Source organism: Haemaphysalis longicornis, unplaced genomic scaffold, assembly GCF_048455015.1.
Source record: "Haemaphysalis longicornis isolate Haplotype H1 unplaced genomic scaffold, Haemaphysalis longicornis Haplotype H1 scaffold_1, whole genome shotgun sequence".
Lineage (NCBI taxonomy): Eukaryota > Metazoa > Arthropoda > Arachnida > Ixodida > Ixodidae > Haemaphysalis > Haemaphysalis longicornis.
Window position 1 is genome coordinate 331632870 of NW_027526203.1, and position 18997 is coordinate 331651866.

Consider the following 18997-nt stretch of genomic DNA (forward strand, 5'->3'; position numbering starts at 1 on the left):
GCATGAGCAGTGGCAGTTCATGTTTCAAATTGTGCAATTATAAATATATCAGTTGTGTGCCAAGTTGCCACCATGGGTTGATATTGCTTCATAAGTTGCCGCATTACAAAAGCAACTGGCTTGAATGTAATTGATTTCTCTCACTGGTAAATTCAATAGTTTTGATTGATTGATTGTAGGGTTTAACGCGCCGACGCAACGCAGACGATGAGGCGCGCCGTAGTGGAGGGCTCCGGATTAATTTTGACCACCTGGGGATCTTTAACGTGCGCCGAAATCTCGAACACACGGGCGTTTTTGCTTTTCGCCTCCATCAGAAAAGCGGCCGCCGCGGCCGGGAATCGAACCCGCGACCTCGTGCTCAGCAGCGCAACGCCTTAGCCACTGAGCCACCGCGGCGGGTAATTCAATAGTTTTCGGATTTCTGTTTATTTATGAAACGTGATTTCTTTTTTGTGTTCCATTTTTATTACCTTATTTATTTTGCTTAGGAGGTTTACTTTTAAAAATAAGCATTAAATTAATTTCTACAGGTTGCCCATAAAGTAAACAATTTAATTATAGGTGGAATTGTACCCGTTAAGGTAAAATACTGCTTTAACATAACTTTTGTCAGTTTATCGTATACCTTGTCGTGGTACCTGTCAGAAGGGAAGGAGGAGGATTAGACTTTATTGAACCCATAAAGGACTTCAGGTGATCAACCTGGGCTGGTCCCTACGTCCAGGGTCCCATTGGTCCTGCAGGCCTCATCCGCTAAGGATATCAGCTGACGCTGACCCTCCGCGTCCGAGGCCCTGATAGCCGTCTCCTAGGTGTTGGGGTGGTCTCGCAGTCGTGCAGCGTCTTGTGGTGCCGGATGGTTGGGGCAGGCAAGGACCATGTGGTAGATGGTGCCGCGGGCCTGTTGGCAGTTGGGACATGCGGGTGAGGGGTAGAGCTGGGGGTAGAGCAGGTTCATTCTGGCTGGAGTCGGGTAGGTGTTGCTCTGGAGCAGACGCTAGGGAGACATACTTTTCAGTAGTGGCTGCCTGTTTTTATACCACTGCGACGAAATATACTGACAAACCGCACTGGTGTTTTAATTTTGGTTACGTACACCTGCTATTTGTTTTTGTTACAACTGCAATTGGAGTAAAGCTTTTTCTCACATAACTAGTGCAAGCATAAGAACACAAACAGTGTATTTGAAAATGGGCTTTTTTAGTAAAATCTCAGAGCAGTGTGCATTTTTTCTTCTTTTTCAGTGGTTTGGCAATCTTGTTACCATGAAATGGTGGGATGATCTGTGGCTAAATGAAGGGTTTGCTACCTATAGCTCACTCAAGGGCATTGAACTTGTCGAGCCAGCATGGGATGCAGTAAGTGAACTCAACATGTGCTGTACTATTTGTTAATTTATATATGTCTTCAAAAAACAAAAATTCTTTATGTATCTGTTTGCGTCTCTGAAAATTACTTTGATACAGTGGCTAGGTGATGCCCCTGTCCTTCAATTCTGTTTTTGATTTGCACCTTCGCCGACTGTCCAAGAATTCAGTTTAGTTTCCACCTGTTGCCCTAGTGGACACCAGTGCAGTGCAACGCCATCCACGCCGTGTAGCAAGAAGAGAATGGCAAAGTTTTTAAGCAAGAGCATTTCTGGGTGCACCTTGTTATTGCACAACCTGGTAACCACTTCTTCTGCATATTATGTACGGTTACATTCAACACAAGCATATTCCCGTGTGTATCAATCAATAGTGCTCCTATCTTCCAAGACGTGGGTTCAATTCTGACCAGCGACTTCGGGGAAATGTTTTATGTTTGTTAAATTTATTTCCATTCCTTGTAGTTATTCGAGCGACACAAAGAACAGGCGGATAGACCAGAACTTTTGCATTTTTTCAGCTCAACAAGGGTTGTCGTCTTTGAGAAAGTAGGACAAAAAGTCGTAATTCTGCACTTGTGCAATGATATTGTCGCGAAGACAAGGACGATGCAGTTGTCTTGAATGAGAAACACGTTTATTGGAGCGAACTTGTGCTCCCCTAACAACTCAAAAGAATACAGAGGCGGCGAAGCAGCGGTCAACAAAGTGACTTGCACAGGCAAGTGTCGTCGAATCGAATGCTCCGGCGTCCGCACTGCAGGCTTTTAAGTGTGAATACACTTTATAAGCGACCCCAAACCATCCACCGCCGGCGGCGGCGTTGGCGTCCGCAGTGCTCCTCTATATTTGAAAAAGAAACAGCATCCGGCGCCAGGTTTCGATCCGAGGACTTTGCGGCCGCAGCGCGACGCTCTACCGACCAAGCTACGGACGCGACGGTGATATCAGTGTTAGACGCGCCTTATATCTTTAACGCATTCAAACTACGTCGTCAGCGGCGTGCGTTGGCGACTCAGCGGCGTTATAGCGGCTTGATAACTGCGTGGTGTACACGTGATACTACAAACCCGATGGAAGAGATGGAAGAGAAGGCGGCGAGGCGGTGGGCTGCGGGGGCCGAGCGCAAGCGCCGCAAGCGGGCCGACAACCGTGCATTCGCACTTTCACATTCTCCCCCTCGGGGAAATGCGGGGTAATTTTTATCTTTCGGCGCGCGTGGTTCTCGAAACGTCGATTCGCATCGAGAACATAGTAGATCCAAGAAGATTATTCTGGGCTGTTCACGTTAGATCGGAATGCTCTCCCTATCACGACAGATAACACATGCGGCACAGAAAGAAAGAATGGAACACGCGCTTCCCTTTGCGCAGAGATAACACAGACCGGCGCAGCCGGGCGGTAAAAGCAAAACACAAATAAACAAACCCAATGTATGGTTCGCGGCAATATATACATATTCCTCCACCACGATGTTAAAGGAAACGGTTTGACATATTCACATCTTCATTTGTTATCAAAAAAGTGTTTTCATGTGCAGAATTTTGAAGTTATAGTAACATAAAACAGGTCACAAGCACAAAGAAAAGCAAACAACACAGGCACTACTTGTCCTCGTCCTTTGCGCTGTTTTAGGTTGATCAACTAGTGCGCCCAAGTTCCTGAGATTTTTCAATTATATGGGCTCATTACTGCGTGCAAGACTGAAAAATGATTGGCAGACCTCCGTTTATGTAGTCACGATGCCCTACACCTGAAACTCACAGTGTGACTAATGCTTGCAATCAAAATTAACAAAGGAAAAATTACATTTTATTTCCATCAGGTGCTTTGTGTGGTGTTTCTTGTTCTCCTTTTTCAATGTTATCAAACTTGTCATCATTTTAATCATTAACTAGAACTCAAGCGTCTTTCTAATTTCAAACCAGTGTCCTATGCCCTCCAAGTGCAAAAGAATGCATGCCATTTTAGTAGGTGCCTGCTTGTACTTATGGTCATTTCTTTTCAACAGGAAACACAATTTCTGCTGAAGTTAATATCAGGAGTGCTTGAAAAAGATGCAGTCTTGAGCTCCCATCCAATTGTAATGCCTGTCAGCAACCCCAGTGACATTACTGAAATATTTGACATTATATCCTACAGCAAGGTATGTTTAAAAAGTATAAATATAAAAGTATAAAAAGTATACAATGAACAATGAAGGGAATCAATGAACATTTACTTTTTTTAGGGTTCAGTAGTTATCAGGATGCTCGAATCCTTCATGGGCTCAGGTGACTTCATTCGAGGACTTCAGGTAAAATCTTGTCTTTTTTCACATATGAGCTAATCTGCTTTGTGTGAATATATGCTTGACATTTTTTATTCCTTTCACTGCGAAATATTCAGAACTACTTAAAAAACCGGAAGCGCAGCAGTGCAGTAACACTGGATCTGTGGAAAGCACTGGAGAGTGTTTCAACAAAAGTAAGTACCAGAAAGCCATTGTTAAAGCAAAGCTTTTTACCTCTACCCCCCAAAGGTTCTTTCGCGACCGTTGGTGTCACAAGAAACCTCCAGCGAACAAATAAAAGAATTTACTGGCACCCCCGGGAATCGAACCTGGAACTAATAAACTAACAAAGCGAGAGCCCGTTGTCTAACCGATTCAGCTACGAGCACACGCGTAGACTGGGAAGACAGGTGGTGTACCCACCAAGCACATCTACGGGTTTACCCCCTGCGTTCTCGCTGAATGCCATGTGAAAGCGTCACGCGACCACTCACGCCCGTCTAGCGGCCCTGTGCGCATCTTGCTCATGTGCTAAGAGTTACAAAAATTAAAGGAAGCTCACACCAATGCATGGCTTCTCACTTCTAGTACGCCAATCTGATAAAGCCTGTGGCCTCCAGTGTTCACGTAAACAATTACAGCTCCTTGTCGTCCGCCCTCACGCCAAACCAAGGAATACATTCAAATACTCCTTAATGGCCAGGCCATCACTCCAAGCCCCAGCATCAAGATCCTGGGCCTAAATCTCGAGGCTAACACCAAGAGTGACGTCTCCTTGCAGCGCCTCAAAAACAGCCTTAATCAAATCATACACATGATCAGGCGAGTTGCCACCAAGAAGCGAGGCCTAAAGGAATCCGGTGCCTTTCGATTAATTGAAGCTTTTGTCCTCTCGAGAGTTACTTACGTCAACCCTCTGTCTTCTTCTCGACAAGGAAGACACAGAGATGCTTTATATAATGATTAGAAAGGCGGTCGAGCAGGCCATTGGTCTTCTCATGAGTGCGTCCACACAGAGGCTGCTTAGCACAGGGCTCCACAACACGTGGAAGAGCTGATAGAAGGCCATCTTTCTAACCAGAAGGTCCGACTCAGAACTGCGATGGGTAACCGCATGCTTCACCAGATTGGCTGGGCATCCTAGAATGTCACTCGGCTTGACGTACTCCCAGACTCTTGGCGACTAAAACTTGAGATGCTCCCTTTGCTTAGAAATATGAACCCCTCACATGACGAAGGTCACCGAAAAGCACGGGCTCAATCGTTAAACACCACCCTCGGTGGGTATCATGCAGTTATCTACACAGACGCCTCCAAACATCGAGGGCAGCAATACACCATCATCGTGGCTACCTCCAGAACCAACCTCCTTGCGTGTAGCTCGCTTAGGACCCAAGAAATGATGGCAGCAGAAGAGGCAGCCATCACCTTGGCTCTCGCTCAACCAGGGGTTCGGAGTGTAGTCATCAATTCCCAGCAAGCCTACTGGAATTACCAGTAGGGTTGGGTGTCCTCACCTGCACTGCGCGTGCTAAAAAACCCCTCCCCAAACGGTTCCATTCAGCTCATCTGGACACCCCCTCACGCTTCAATGGAGGGCAACAAATACGACCACCCAACAAGCCTGCGCTTTTACCACCCATGCTATGGAGCTGCACGAGGACAGTCACCCGCTTGTCACGTTCAGGGAGATAACCCAGCATTATCGCCTTATGAGACAGACCGTACCTTCGCCTTACCCTGACCTTTCCAGAGAACAACAAACTATCCTACGGCTCATACAATCCGGGCTCCTTCCCACAGCCTGCACGTCTTCATTTAATGTATCCGAATCGCTACGAGGCTGAATGTAAATTTTGCTCAGAAAGGAACACTCCGCCCCGTAATTGGGGTGTGCTACTTTAGCCCTGAGCACCCTCCTCTCTTTCCGTCAACTACCCAACAAGAGCAATGGGAGATGCTGCTGACCAGGCCCTCTCTACCTACCCAGCTTCAGCGGGTGGACAGAACACAGGCCGCGCGGACTGCATATGGGCCCCACAGAAGAAGGAATCATTCCCCAGGGCTGCACTCTGGGCTGTTCAGAAATCTGAACAGAAGTATTTCTTCCTCCTCCTCCTTCTCTGCCTCAAATCTCGTCGCCTCCGTCCACGGCGCAGAGACGGAGAAGACAGATCGTCTGACACCGGGTTGGAGCTTACTGTAATTTTATAAAAAAATTTTCCACTCTTGTGCTACACCAATACAACTCAATCAAGCACCGTTCATGCTTCATGCATTGATTTAACCTTAACAAGAATATCTCTTTGAAGCAATAAATGGGGTGGTTAAGTGCATTTCACTTCTCTCTGGTTTTGCTATTTGTAGAGCGATGTGAGTGAATTTATGTGACGTCGCATGGGTAATCGTTATGGGTTGCGTTTACAGCTTTGCTTAACAACCACATTCACGGGGTGGATTGGCGCGATTTTTGTTTTAAGCAACCGAATAATTTTTAAAACTAGCGAAAGTCTACCAAAATTTCACCAAAAAAGGCTGATAGATGCCTGTCTGCAGCCATTAGGCTCAAATTCGATAGCAGAAAAATTTTAGGTGCGGAGTTCCTTTGTAGCGCACAATGTCCGTCCGCGTCCATGCGCATAGCGTTTACAATTGCAAAAAATCACACAGGCAGGATTCGAGCCTGCGTCTGGTACACCAGTCAGAGTTAGTGTCAGTCGTCTTATCCATTCGGCTACTACCGTTTCTCTGTAACAGTAACTTTATTTACAAATATATACAGAGCCGTATGCAGTGATTACAGTGGTTTCCGTGTACAACAGAACATGGTTTCACTTAAACATAAAAAGGAGGCGTTCGGCTATCATGCGAGGAGAGGGTCAGAATGCTTTGCAAGTAAGTGTAAGCCAATCGAGGAATATTGCCCGCAAAGCCACAGAGCGTTTGTGAAACTTAAGCAATAGAGATTGCCTACAGGGCTACTGTGTCATTGCACAAAGTTTGAAGTGAACAGGATAGAGGGGAGGGAGAAAATAGAGCTCTTGGGTATAAATGGGCTCCAGCGTTACGCGGAGCTAGCCCAAAAATTGCGTCCCATTTTCTCTGCTGTTGTGACTTGAAATCCATGACAGCTCGCGTTCCCCGATCCAGTGCGTCGCGTAGCTCGGAGTCTGTCTCAGCCCCGTCGAGGGCGGCAGTCGCCCATTGTGCCTTTTGCACAAAATGCCGCCACGTCGGTCGGGGGCGTTCAGTACATTCGACGGCATCGACTCTCGCCCTCCATAGCGAGGGGAGCCCTATTACATGGACACAGTCCCGAAGGAGCGGGCTTTCCGAGGCCGCATCTAGGAACTTCAAGTTTGTCCAAGTGATTTTCCAGTGTGAATTGAAGGAGCACTGCAGGTCATCCCAGAAGTAGAACGCCGAGTAACATTCCATGAATACGTGCGCGGCCGTTTCCCTCCTTCCACACAGTAGACAGTTGGCCCCTCCCGGCAGAAAAAAACCGCGTTCCTCCTGTCTTGCCTTTGTAGGCAGTATACACGTGTGAAAGCGGAAGAAAAAGTCCTTCGAGACGGTCGGGATAGGGAGCTTCCGTACTCGCCGCAGGATGTCGCTTTTCGGCTGACCAAAGGGCGGCAGGCGGTACATGGGCGGTGGAAGGGTCTGTTCTACGGGGTCCCAATACAGCTTCCTTGGTTTCACTGAGCAGAGGTATTCCCACGAGAAGCGTTCCTGTAAGAGGGCCACCGCCCCCGCCACTTCCCTGTAAAAACCTGTTGCACGGACACCACTTCTGAGCTGCGCTGTTGTTACGAGCCAAGGGGCGAGGTGCAACGCGCCAACATTTTGTACTGCCGCCTGGAGGAAGCCATCTCGGTGCTCTCGGAAGTACAGTAATCATTGCACAGTTAGTTCAAGCTCTATGTTAACGAGTCCAAGCCCCCCGGCTTCAGCGCTCCAGAAAACGTTGGTGCGGCGCATGGGCTCATACGTGGATCGCCAGACAAAAACAGCGAACAACCGATGTATCTTGGCCACTGAGCCTGCGTCAATGGTCGAGTCTCAGGGCGCGTGCAAGATGGTCGGGTATACCACGGCGTTGCAGACATGTGCCCTAAAGAAGAGGGCAATATGTCGCGCTCTCTTGGGTTCCAAGTTCCTTCCAGCAGCTGCCAGTTTCGTCTGCCACCTGGGGGCGATGGCTGTGCCGTTTTCTAGGTTTACCCCGAGGTAGCGGGTGATGGCCTCCCTCCATCGAACTCCATAGAGTTTTTTGTGGTTTGGTGGGCTATTCCCCTAGCCATGCACCCTCTGACTTCAAAAGATTGAGTTGGGCCCCCGAGAATCGACAAAATGCTTCAGCTAGGGCGACGACCTCTCTTGCCTGCTCTCTCGAGGAGCACACAAACGCAACATCGTCCGCATAGGCCGGGACTTATAGTTCTTCGTCGCCGAGACTGATTTACTTGGACGCTATTGCCATCCTGCACAGTGGTTCAATATACAATGCGAAAAGAGTCGGGGACATAGGGCAGCCCTGCCTGCCTGACCTTCCGATGTCGATGGGCGCCTCCACCTCCCCGTTCATGGATGATGCTGGTACTGATGCCGGTGTAGCAGATTTTTATCCACTCGACCATTGGATTCCCTACCCCACATTGACCGAGGAGCTGAACAGGAAGGCGTGGTCAACCTGGTCGAAGGCCTTTTTAAGGTCGAGTTGTAGGACAGCTAAGGACTGAATGCCTGATTTCGCCACCTCACAGATGGTCCGCATGCGGTGCAGGTTGGTGTTGATGAAGCGTCCTTTAACCCACATGTCTGGTGAGGACCCACCACACTACTCAGGGCTGTCTCGAGGCGTCGGGCCAGAATGCGGGCTAGAATTTCATAGTCGATGGAACGAAGACTGATAGGCCTGAAGTCTTCCACGTTGGGTTGCGTGTTATGGTAGGTTTTTTGGGGGATGAGGACTAAGTTACTGCTCCGCATGGAGGGTGGTAGCAGTTTTGTGTTTTTGATGTTTTCAAATACCGCCGCCAATACCAGCTGACCTTTTCACAAAACACCTGATAGAATTCCGAGATTATGCCGTCAGGCCCCGGTGACTTATTCTTTGAGAGTTTCTTGATCGCGCGCTTGAGCTCTTCGACCTATATGGGTTCGTTTATTGTGGCCTTTACGTCCTCTGCAGCCGTTGGCAACGCGCTTGTGACTTCCGGTGGAGGAGCCTCAAGATTTGCGTGTGGGTAAAACAGCCTTGCGTAGTATTCACTGAAGGCAGCCTCCACCTCTTCTCTCCCACTAGCAAGGAGTGTTTCATTTAGGGAATAATCATTTAGCAAGGAGTTTCATTTAGGGAATAATCAAAGTGCAACTCATGGCTCGAATGAATATCGAGTGACGGTCGGGCGCAAATCGGATATCACTCGGGATGCAACTTGGATGTCATTTCGAGTCTCCGTACTTTGCACCCTCGCCATCATCCACGGAGTGAAGATGCTGCCATTTTTTCTGCAGTGTCAAAGGGTTACAAACCACGTTGGCTATTTTCCAGCCTTATGATAGTCCTTTGGTAGACAGAAAATAGTTCTTTTTACACCAGAACTTTCTCGTAACATGTCACTAAGTACATGTTTCATCAACTTTTGGTACAAGCTGAATTTATTCTTATTGCAGTAAAAAATAATCTCCGTTGTTGCAGCACCAGCACATAACTACAATTATGAACACGTGGACAAGACAGATGGGCTACCCATGCATTTCGGTCAGGAGACTGCACTTCAACTCGAGTCAGTACGAGGTTGTCCAGCAGAGGTTTTTGCTGAACCCCGACGACGCAGCGAATCGCACCAATGATTCACCATTCAGGTTGTATTTCAGAACACTTGGCTGCATGGAGATCTACAAATGTATCTGATGAATGCAGTGAGATGTTATTAATAAAATCAGCAGTCCTCACTTGTTAAATGTTCTGCGGAAATTCCATCATGTATTGAACTAGAAATTCTACCATTAGGCATCCATAACTGGATTCTACACCTTGCTAAAGCAACTATCCTTATATATCTCCAAACTGGAAAAGCAAGCGTAGAGTTTGGCATAAAAAAGAGACCACGCAGTATGTGTAGCATTTAATATTGATAACTACTGTTGATATGTGAAGCAGATCAATAGACCTTATGCAAAAGTGCCGCCATCTACCGGAAGAAAAACGAAACGAGCCCGCGACGCCATGTTGGGGGATGGCGGTCGCGGAATTGCTTGGTACGGGGCGTGTGAGGGGCTTTCTGGGCTTGGCGATCCTTTTATATTCAGATTTAAGCGCAGCAAAATGAGCGGCGAGTGATCTGTGGACCTTTCTCTGTTGCCCCCATTTGCGAGCGACTTCGAAAATACGCATTATGCATCAAAAAAGTAGTCAGGGAGGCACCGGCAGGGAAACTTTTGGAGGCTGTTGCGTTTCCTCTCCTTGTTTTTTTTTGTTTGTTTGTTTTGCTTTGAGAACACAAACATTGAAAGTACATCCGTGTTGGTTCGCATCATGCGGGTTTCTCAGGAGGTCATTTCTGAAACGCTTCGAGCCGATGCGGGCTGCCCTGATGTTGAAATGGGGGAGGGGGGGGGGGATTCCGCGATATAGCTATACGCTAAGGATCCTCTGGGACGCACAGGAAACCTGCAAAAAAAACGTGTAATAAAATAAATTGCATACCTGGCATTTTTTAACAGCGAAGCTTTTGTAGCTGGCCGTAATGTGTAACGTGTAACGCGTGTGGCGTGTAACCCAAATTACCAACAAATGGCCAATGAATAATTAAATTACCAATAAATTGCCGAGCGCTGGTGAGCGCATTTCTGACGGCGACCGCCGGGCGTCCCCAGCACGTGCAAAGGCTTTAGCAAAAAAAAAAAAAACTGCGAAAACCCTAAAGAGCGAGAAAAGGCCGAGCGCTCGTGAGCGCGTGCCTCACGGCGACCGGTGAGCGTCCCCTGCTCGCGCCCTAGACAACAAAAGTGGGTGAACACTACCGCTTAGAAACGTCCGCTCGAAAAATTTGATCTTGGGAAAATAGGCTGTGGTCGAACAGCAGGCGATGAGCGGTAAATGACCGATACATGTGTTGCTACATACGTTACTTCCGCTATTCATGGCGCTACGGGAAGGTTGCAACTCTCGCGGATCCCTTATTTCCTGTAATGTTTGGCAAACGAAAGAATGCGTAGTACTTCCATAAAACCCCACCGAACGTCCAGAATAAAAAGAAACACGGGCGCGCAAAGCACGAACGGCAGGCAAAACTCATCCCACACGATAAAGTACGAGCTGACCGATGCAGTGCGCCTTAACTACCAGCAGGCAGTAGTTCTCGGCGGCAAATACGGGGCTGGAAAGTAGCTCACTTTGGGACCTTTTTAGCCCTGCACATATTATTCGTTTCGTGACTATGCATGCGATCTAGCTATAATATTACTGCGCGAAGGGAAGTCGACACCCGCAAGCGACTTCACACGGGCCCGAATCATGCTTCCGTTGCGAAATAAAAAAAGATGCGTACGCCATTTCTGTTGTCGTCCTCGTATCATCTTTGTGCGCAGCAAGTTTCACGGCAGTATTTAAGCATCTTGGACAAAGATAAATGCCGACGTGCGCGTCGCTAACCCATGGCTATCATGTATACTGCGGTATCCGGAGATGCGCGGAAGCCCCCAACATGGCGGAAGCGCACGCGGTTCCCGCAAGAGGGCGCCAGTTTTTGCATAAGGTCTATTGTTTTTTCATAACCCGTTTAATAATAATCAAGTATACTTCTCCGTGGAATAAGCATTTGTCGCCTATTTTGTGTTGAGCCAGTAAGTAATAATTTGCTTTTTTTCATTTTTATACGCAAAGATTTGCTAGCTTATCTTAATCTCAATTTCCAGGTACACATGGGAGATCCCCTTGAGTTACAGAACCGCTCAAGGAAATGAGGGGCTCTACTGGTTGAAAACAAAGAAAACAGGCAAGATTTTCTTGAAGGGGCATTTTTTGCTGCACAGCAAGGGTTCTTTTGTAGTTCGAATGCTAGGAAACACTTGTAAAAATTGTAATGTATGTCATATCACTGACTTTTTCCTTGATAGGATTCACACCATGGTATACTTAATTTTTGCCGGCAAGCTTCTTGATGCACTGGCATACACTGGGACACAAGGGGGCCGTAGGCCCTCCCACTGTTTTGGAACTTGAGGTGGAAGCCAGGGAGGGGGAGGAAACGGGGAGGGCAAGGGCCGTGAACGTTGCCTATCATGATGTAAAGAGTGCTAATAATTATTTTTTGTCGCGACTTATGCACTAAGCCTACATGGCATCGATGTCTGCCCTCATTATGATTATCAATCGTTTTCAATACCCATGAAGAACACTTAAATGAAGAAAACAATAAATGAAGTTATCTAGAGTTCCCTCACGGTTAACTGAAGTTTCTTATTTTGACCTGTTTCCTTGTTTAGACGTGTTTGTTTCTTTTCTTGTTTTTTTGTTGTTGTTTTCTTTTTCGCTCTTGGGTGTTCTCTCTTGTTCTGGGTGTTGAACCTCCCCTGAAATAAAATCTAGCGTACACCACGGGCTTCGAGAATCAGAAATCTAGTTTTCAAACACTTGTTGCTCTTCACTTTTGAGTAGCCCATGGAAGAAGTGACACATGGCAGAACACCAATGCAATCTTGGAAGACCACAACCGCGACATTTTTATACTACAACAATTCTAGAGATTATGAAAGTCATGCACGGCTAAATAACCGTGGTAAACATGGAGTTGATTCGTGACCATGACTGATATACGTTTTAATCAGTAAATTTAAAAAAAATGCTGTTTAGATGATGTTTGGTTTGTATTTAAGCATTTAGGGTTCCTAAACTAGTTTAAAGCACTTCAGTACAGTTCGTCTGGTATCACACTTGAAGCCTTGTTTTTGAATTATAAAAACTGGAATTTCTCAATCAAGATATCTTACTAAGATGCTTAACTTTATATGGCACTATACCTAAATGTTGTAGACCACAAATATTTGACAATAGGCTGCACATTATTAAATTTAAATCTTGCCCCTCGCAGAAATCATCAGTCTTCCCATTGGTGATGACAGCCCATGGGTGAAGTTTAACAGCGACTTCAAAGGCTACTACCTTGTGAAATATGATGAGACGGAACTGAACGCATTCTCTGAGCTGTTACTGGAAAATCAAACGGTAAGTAGTCAACTTAGGTTAACCTGTAGGTGAAGTGCTATGTATATTTAATAACAGAGTGGAATTATGGTGGAAACTACAGCATTCCCTTGAACTGCAACAGGGGTTGAAGTGCTAGCACAGTATATTGGTACTCTGCTCTCGTATGCTTTTAGGGGTCCAAATGTTTTTGAGCATGCAGGAACATTTTGTGAACAAGTCCACCTAGTATATTGTGGCTTTACTGCAATTGGTGTAAACAGACGGCGGTATTTTTGCTGCCCTGCTCAGTAAGTCCCATAGTCCTAATTTGGTTAGCGGCTTTTGGCTAACTCAGGAATTCAGATCTAGTCTGTGCTCTTTCCCCTTAACCACCGCCTTGCTGTGTGGAACAAATAGCGCGAAAAACGTTTGTAACAAGAGCATTATAGTGTAATACATTCATAAATCAGAAAATGTTGATACAATTTGTTAACTGAAATGAGAGTTTCTCTGCATTTTGGAAGGAAAGCTGCCTTTCAATATGCCACAGTTTTCAAACGGGCTGAAGTGAGGCGCGTGCTAATGGGCTGCGGTATGGCCGAAAAGTTATTGCAAGAATTACTAACAAATGGTGATCCTTTGCAACTTGCCCTGTCTAAATCCGTAATTTTTTATGCTTTCCTCTCCACCTCTACTATAGAGGGCTGAATGGTAGTTCTTAGTCTTTCTTGTGCCTTTTCTATTGCCACTCAATTCCAAAGGTAGGAGGAAAAGGCCAAACTTGTGCCTACTAATTTGTGCCTACTAAGTATGCTTCAATGCTCGACTCACATTTACATCGTTTCATCTGCACCAAAAATTATCCTTCGCAATTTTCCCACCAGCCCAAGTTCTCACTTGTCCTCTTCATAGACTTTTCAGGTGATTCAGCTTTTCTTCGCAGGTGCAGTGTCGTGTGGAAAAGCCAACTTAAGAAACGCGGTGCATGGTGAAGCCAGAGACTACTTTCGTTTTATTACATTAAATAGCTCAGAGTACATATTAGGTAAGAAGTGAGGTTTACAAGAATGAATAACATTGCCACATGTAACCATTTAATAGGATGATCTGTTAAATTTGCTATGAAAGTTCATGAGCAAATTCTTTATCTCCCGTCTTATGTAGCATTGCTATACAGTATACAGTGGGAGATCCTGTCTTTGGCTCCATGAGGACAAGACGCTGTGAAAGAAGCAGCCAATTTATAAATGGGAAACCTTAAGTGGCTGATGGGAAATGTGCATTGTGGCGCTATGACCGAAAATGCATGATTGAGCAGGGAATGAAGAAAAAATTGAAAGTGGCAAACGGGGGCCATGCGGTGCGAACAAAATGGGTTGATAACTTCGATTGTCATAAATGGTGAGATGCTGGCGTTATGGAAGTACGGTTCTCGACAGCACCGTTTTGAATTGCCTTGAGGTGACCTACGAGATATGCATTTTAGGTGGTTGAGTTTTCATAGCTAAGGCAAGTGTGGCAATGTGAAATTTGATGCATAAATGTTATGTGAAGGCAGGGGTTTACTCAATAGGTTGAAAATGCCCTAAAGAAGCAAGAAATGTGGCACAAAATAGCAGATCGCACAAAGACCATAAAAGTAAAGTAATCGAGTTGAAAAAAAGATGAGGTAAATGTGGGTCTGCGATTAGAACCTCAGGCCTGTAGAACACAAGTCGAGCCCGCATCCCAGGCGGCGCCACAGTTCAATGACTAGCTGGCTAAAGGTGGACCTAGTTAATACGTTGTGACATTCAACTTATAAATGTGTCAGAGTCATGTACCTAGGCCTGCATAAGTGATTAGATTATAAAAGTTACAGAAGCAGTAATTAGGCTGTAGCAAAGTGTGTCACCCCTAAATTTCCTCTTTTCTTGATGATGCAAATGCGGTTATATGCCAGTCGCACCATCATGAGGCATCCACTGAAACCAGCGATTGACGGGGCTGCACCAACATATCGGGTGCGAGCAGTACCAACGCAGGAATATGTCAGCCTTAAAGTAGGTTTAATGTTAGCTTTCAGCTCAAAAGTCGTCAACTAGTACCTGCAACTTGATGTGCAATAAGTTTGACATCCCTTGGCACGTTGTTTGGCCTGATGTTATGACCGACTGCCAAACATTAAGTGTAAATATAGACATGACATGGGTGATTGGCCGAGGCTCTTAGTCATAGTAATAGAAAGGAGGAGGAAAAGATGCAAAGAGAAAAGGATGGGGTAATAATGAAAGGACGGTTTGGCAATTGGTCACGAATTTTTTCGCATTCCCTACATCATAAGGAGTGCTTAGGTATTTTTTTTCTAAGTTTTTTAACATCATAATTTTTTTAACTTTCAGTGTTTAAAAACATCGGCTACTTTAAACAGGATAAGTAGCAGTGGACTAAAGATTAATAAAGAGTGTTAAGGAATAATTCGAAGGTCTGGATATTCACGTGTCACTCCTTTTTCTTATTCTAGCAACTGTCTGCTTCAGACCGTACAGAGCTTTTATTGGAAGCATTTCTGTTAGCACGAGCAGGAATGACACCATATTCTGCGGCAATGGACTTAACACGATATATGCGACGGGAACGCCATTTTATCCCTTTTATGGCGGCATCTAGGGCATTCCAGCATATTGCCATGTGCCTGAGGGACCATCCTGAAATCGACTTCTTCCTGGTGAGTGCTGTGCGCCCTGTTCTAGAAAACCTGTGGGCTCGTGTACTTTGAACTATAGTTCCTGCTCTCAGACTTCACTTAGACACCATGTCTAAGTGAATCAGCTACAAAAGCCTGCGGCGTGTGGTTTCAGCTATTATCGTAAGTTTCTTCACCGCATGGCAACTACGCATCTACTACACATTTGCAGCACTTAAAACCACAAACCAGGTGTTGCGCCACCAGGTAGGAAAAGTATACCATTTGGGAGCTATTTATACCGAAATGGTGATGTCACAGGTAGTACAATACTGTTAATCTGCGAGAACTGAGTCTTTTGCTAGGATGGCGGTTGTTGTTGTAAGCCGTTTATCGACCAAAGGAAGGCGCTAGGCCCGCAAGGGGTAGTGGGTAGGTAGGGAGGGGAGGAAATGTAAGTTGGAGTTTTTCAGTACTGAGCACCACAAAACGAGTCTTCAGTTGTTAGGAAGAGGGTATCCATTTATATTAGACCAGCACTATACCAATCATGCTAAGCCACTGTTAATACCACATTGTGGAATTTGAATGGTAGTGTGTTCTTCGGGTGTGCTAAAGTCAACGGGAGGGGGGTGTCGAATCCAGGGGATAAGAAAGTTCTCTATTTTGTAAATTTTCGGCACTGCTAGACAAGATAATGCATGATCGCATAGGTGAATGTTTTGCAGTAGAGGCACTTAGGAATCATTTGAGAGTAATACCATTTGCATGGTGTTTGTGGTGCATAGGTTGAATTGGTGGTTCATTATTTTGTTGACATTTTTTGCAATGTGTTGAGCAAAGACGTGTGTGACGATCTTTTGGCGTGGGTTGTTTGAGTCGAAGTTTCTTGTGCTTGTATTTGCGAATTCGGGCTGATGGACAAATCGTGGTCATGGGGTGAATTGGTGAACTCAGATGAGGAGGGGGCTGGGGCGAGAAGTCAGCCAAGTTGAAATGAGAAACAGCCTCCTGTGCAGCCGCATGGACTCCCTGATTCTCCGATGCCATAGCCTCGTGTCTAGGAGTCTAGTCTATACAGACCTGGGTGCCGTACTGACAAAGAGCTTACATGACGCGGATTGCAGACTGTGCTGGCATATTCTAGTGTGGGCCATGTAATTAGACCGAGTTTGCATTGAGCAGATCCTGAACATGTTTGTTCAAATTGAAATTGGGTGTGATTGTGACGTCGGCATACGCCAAGGGACACTACAAACAAGTTGGACTCTATAGGCACAATACAGTGCTGTGAATAAAAATCTACCATAGGCAGCAACAGCAGTTTCTTAATTGATAATGCAGAACATGCCAAAAAGCATAAAAACAAGTACCACTGCCCCATATGCTTTGCCAAACTTAATTGTGACATGGTTGATTGCAAATGGTGAAATGGGATTGCTGGAGCTTGCCTAAGCAGTTTCCTGAAACAAACCACTCACAAGTGGTTCTTGTGAGTGGAGCTCAGACTTGTGAATGGAAATAGTTCTCGCCGCTCTCCACGTGTGCCGGCACTCACTCGTAGCCGTTCTCGCCACCACAAAAGAGCGGTGAGACCAAGTCAGTGCTCGCGAATGAGTGGTGATGAGTGCACTTGGGGTTGAGCCTGCCAACTAGTGGTGTGTAGACCTAAAAAATGTGTTACACACAAATTGCGGGCAATTTTTCAAAGAGCCAATTGGACACATTTTTGTAAAACAGTGAATACGTGCGCACGAATAAACACATTTAAATTCAATCTAAGCAAATCTAAAATTTCAAGAAGCTTAGTGCTGGCTCCTTTATCTTCTTGGCTGTGTCTACATTCAAGCATGTCTTTTTTTCTTTTGTGATGGTTCTTGTGCCCTAGTGAACCAAACTTTTTCAAGAGTCAGCTAGAATCAAAAGTCATCTGAAAACAGTTAAATCAGTATCAGTATGGGCATATAATCATCATCAGGCTCAAGTATATACCTCAACCTATACAATGATGAGTAAGCCCCCCGAATAATACTGTACCCTCTTTTGAATTTTCGACAGAAATATGTTAGGTACATCACAGAAGAGGCTTTCGAAGAGCTGATGTGGGCAGACAGGGGCGATCACCTAACAAAGTAAGTTTCTAAAATGTATCTTTGTGTTATAGATGAACGTTGCCAAAGATGGGTGGTACTGAGCTGCAATTTTTATCTTAATGTCAGCTAATTGCATAACCTGAATTTCATGTACATTATAACTTCGTTAAGCTCCTGGTGAGGAGGCAGAGATATATGCACAAAATGGTAGTGTGGCTCAACCAGCTATAACAATGTTGGCAACGTGGGCTGGGGGTTCAACATAAGAACTTGCAAACCTAATGTTTATGTGAAGTACATGTGTACCGGTGAGTGTTTGCTATCGCAATGAAATTCTCTTATCTTTCATTGCCTTGTTTTATGCCCTTGGCCTCAACTCATCTTGGCTTTGTGGGTTTTTTGACAAAATTCTCTTCCTCACTGTTGCTTCTTTTGTTTAACACTCTCCTGCTGCATAGGCGAGCACGCGAGGTTGTTTTGGACTTGTCATGCTTCAGTGGCGACAGGGTCTGTCTCAAGAAGGCTGGCGAGTTGCTCGAAGCTTGGTTTTCGGGAGCTGTGTAAGTACCAATGTTGTACTTAGCAACCAGTGGCCACAAAGCTGGTGTGATGTTACGGAGCACATGCTTTTAAAATCAGCACATATTGTGAAAGGGAATGCTTGAATAAGAACTCTGCGTTGCAGCAACTTCACTACCGTTAATGAAACATGTGAGGACATTTCATGTAGACTCATTAGGGTCAAATCATGGTTATAAGTAGAAGTGTGCTAATAGTATCAAATATTTGACTGGAAAAATCAAGTATTTTCGTGTACAAATACACATTTAGTACTTTCAGCTTTTTATTTTTGAGCATAGGCATTAATAAAACATAATTTGGGTGGTCAGGACCTTGTACTAGTGCTCAATAACAAAAAGTGCAAAAAAGTTTTCTAATGTGATTTTGACGCAAAAGCAGAAAGTGAAATAAAAAGCTAGTCGTGAAAAATTGTGGCTTCTCCAACAATATTTATTGGGTAAGTCCTACTAGCATTTCCAATTCCCCCGGAAAAGGAAAAAAAGGGGTTGCTCGGCAGCTAATATTACCACGGATGCCTTCGCAAGCATAACCAACAGATAGCAACGCTTGGTTCTTGACTTGTAAATTTTCGTCCCTATTTGTAAATTTTCGGTGCAAACAGACTTTGATTTAATTAGCACTTGTTAACACCAAAGTTTCACTTGTTTTGTGCAAGGTTTATGCGTGTTAAGCTTTTTTGCAATGACTGGTATCATGCGGAAAAACCAACCCCCAAAAAACGCATTCGGTCAGCAAATCTTGCATTACACATTTCATACAGCAGACCCATTTTTGTAACTTCATTATTTATACATTTTAAATTTTAACACTGCAAATG

General features: G+C 45.2%; 1 protein-coding gene across 1 annotated transcript in view; it reads left to right on the plus strand.

The window, feature by feature from the left end:
* LOC144152262 (uncharacterized) overlaps nucleotides 1-18997 on the plus strand; it is a 123843-nt gene that overhangs the window by 80740 nt on the left and 24106 nt on the right. Inside the window, exons 23-32 of the mRNA XM_077683497.1 lie at nucleotides 1248-1361; nucleotides 3381-3515; nucleotides 3600-3665; nucleotides 3758-3835; nucleotides 9349-9515; nucleotides 11571-11650; nucleotides 12746-12879; nucleotides 15344-15547; nucleotides 17564-17637; nucleotides 18057-18158. Coding sequence (XP_077539623.1) covers nucleotides 1248-1361; nucleotides 3381-3515; nucleotides 3600-3665; nucleotides 3758-3835; nucleotides 9349-9515; nucleotides 11571-11650; nucleotides 12746-12879; nucleotides 15344-15547; nucleotides 17564-17637; nucleotides 18057-18158 — 1154 coding nt within the window. The remainder of the gene's footprint in view (nucleotides 1-1247; nucleotides 1362-3380; nucleotides 3516-3599; nucleotides 3666-3757; nucleotides 3836-9348; nucleotides 9516-11570; nucleotides 11651-12745; nucleotides 12880-15343; nucleotides 15548-17563; nucleotides 17638-18056; nucleotides 18159-18997) is intronic.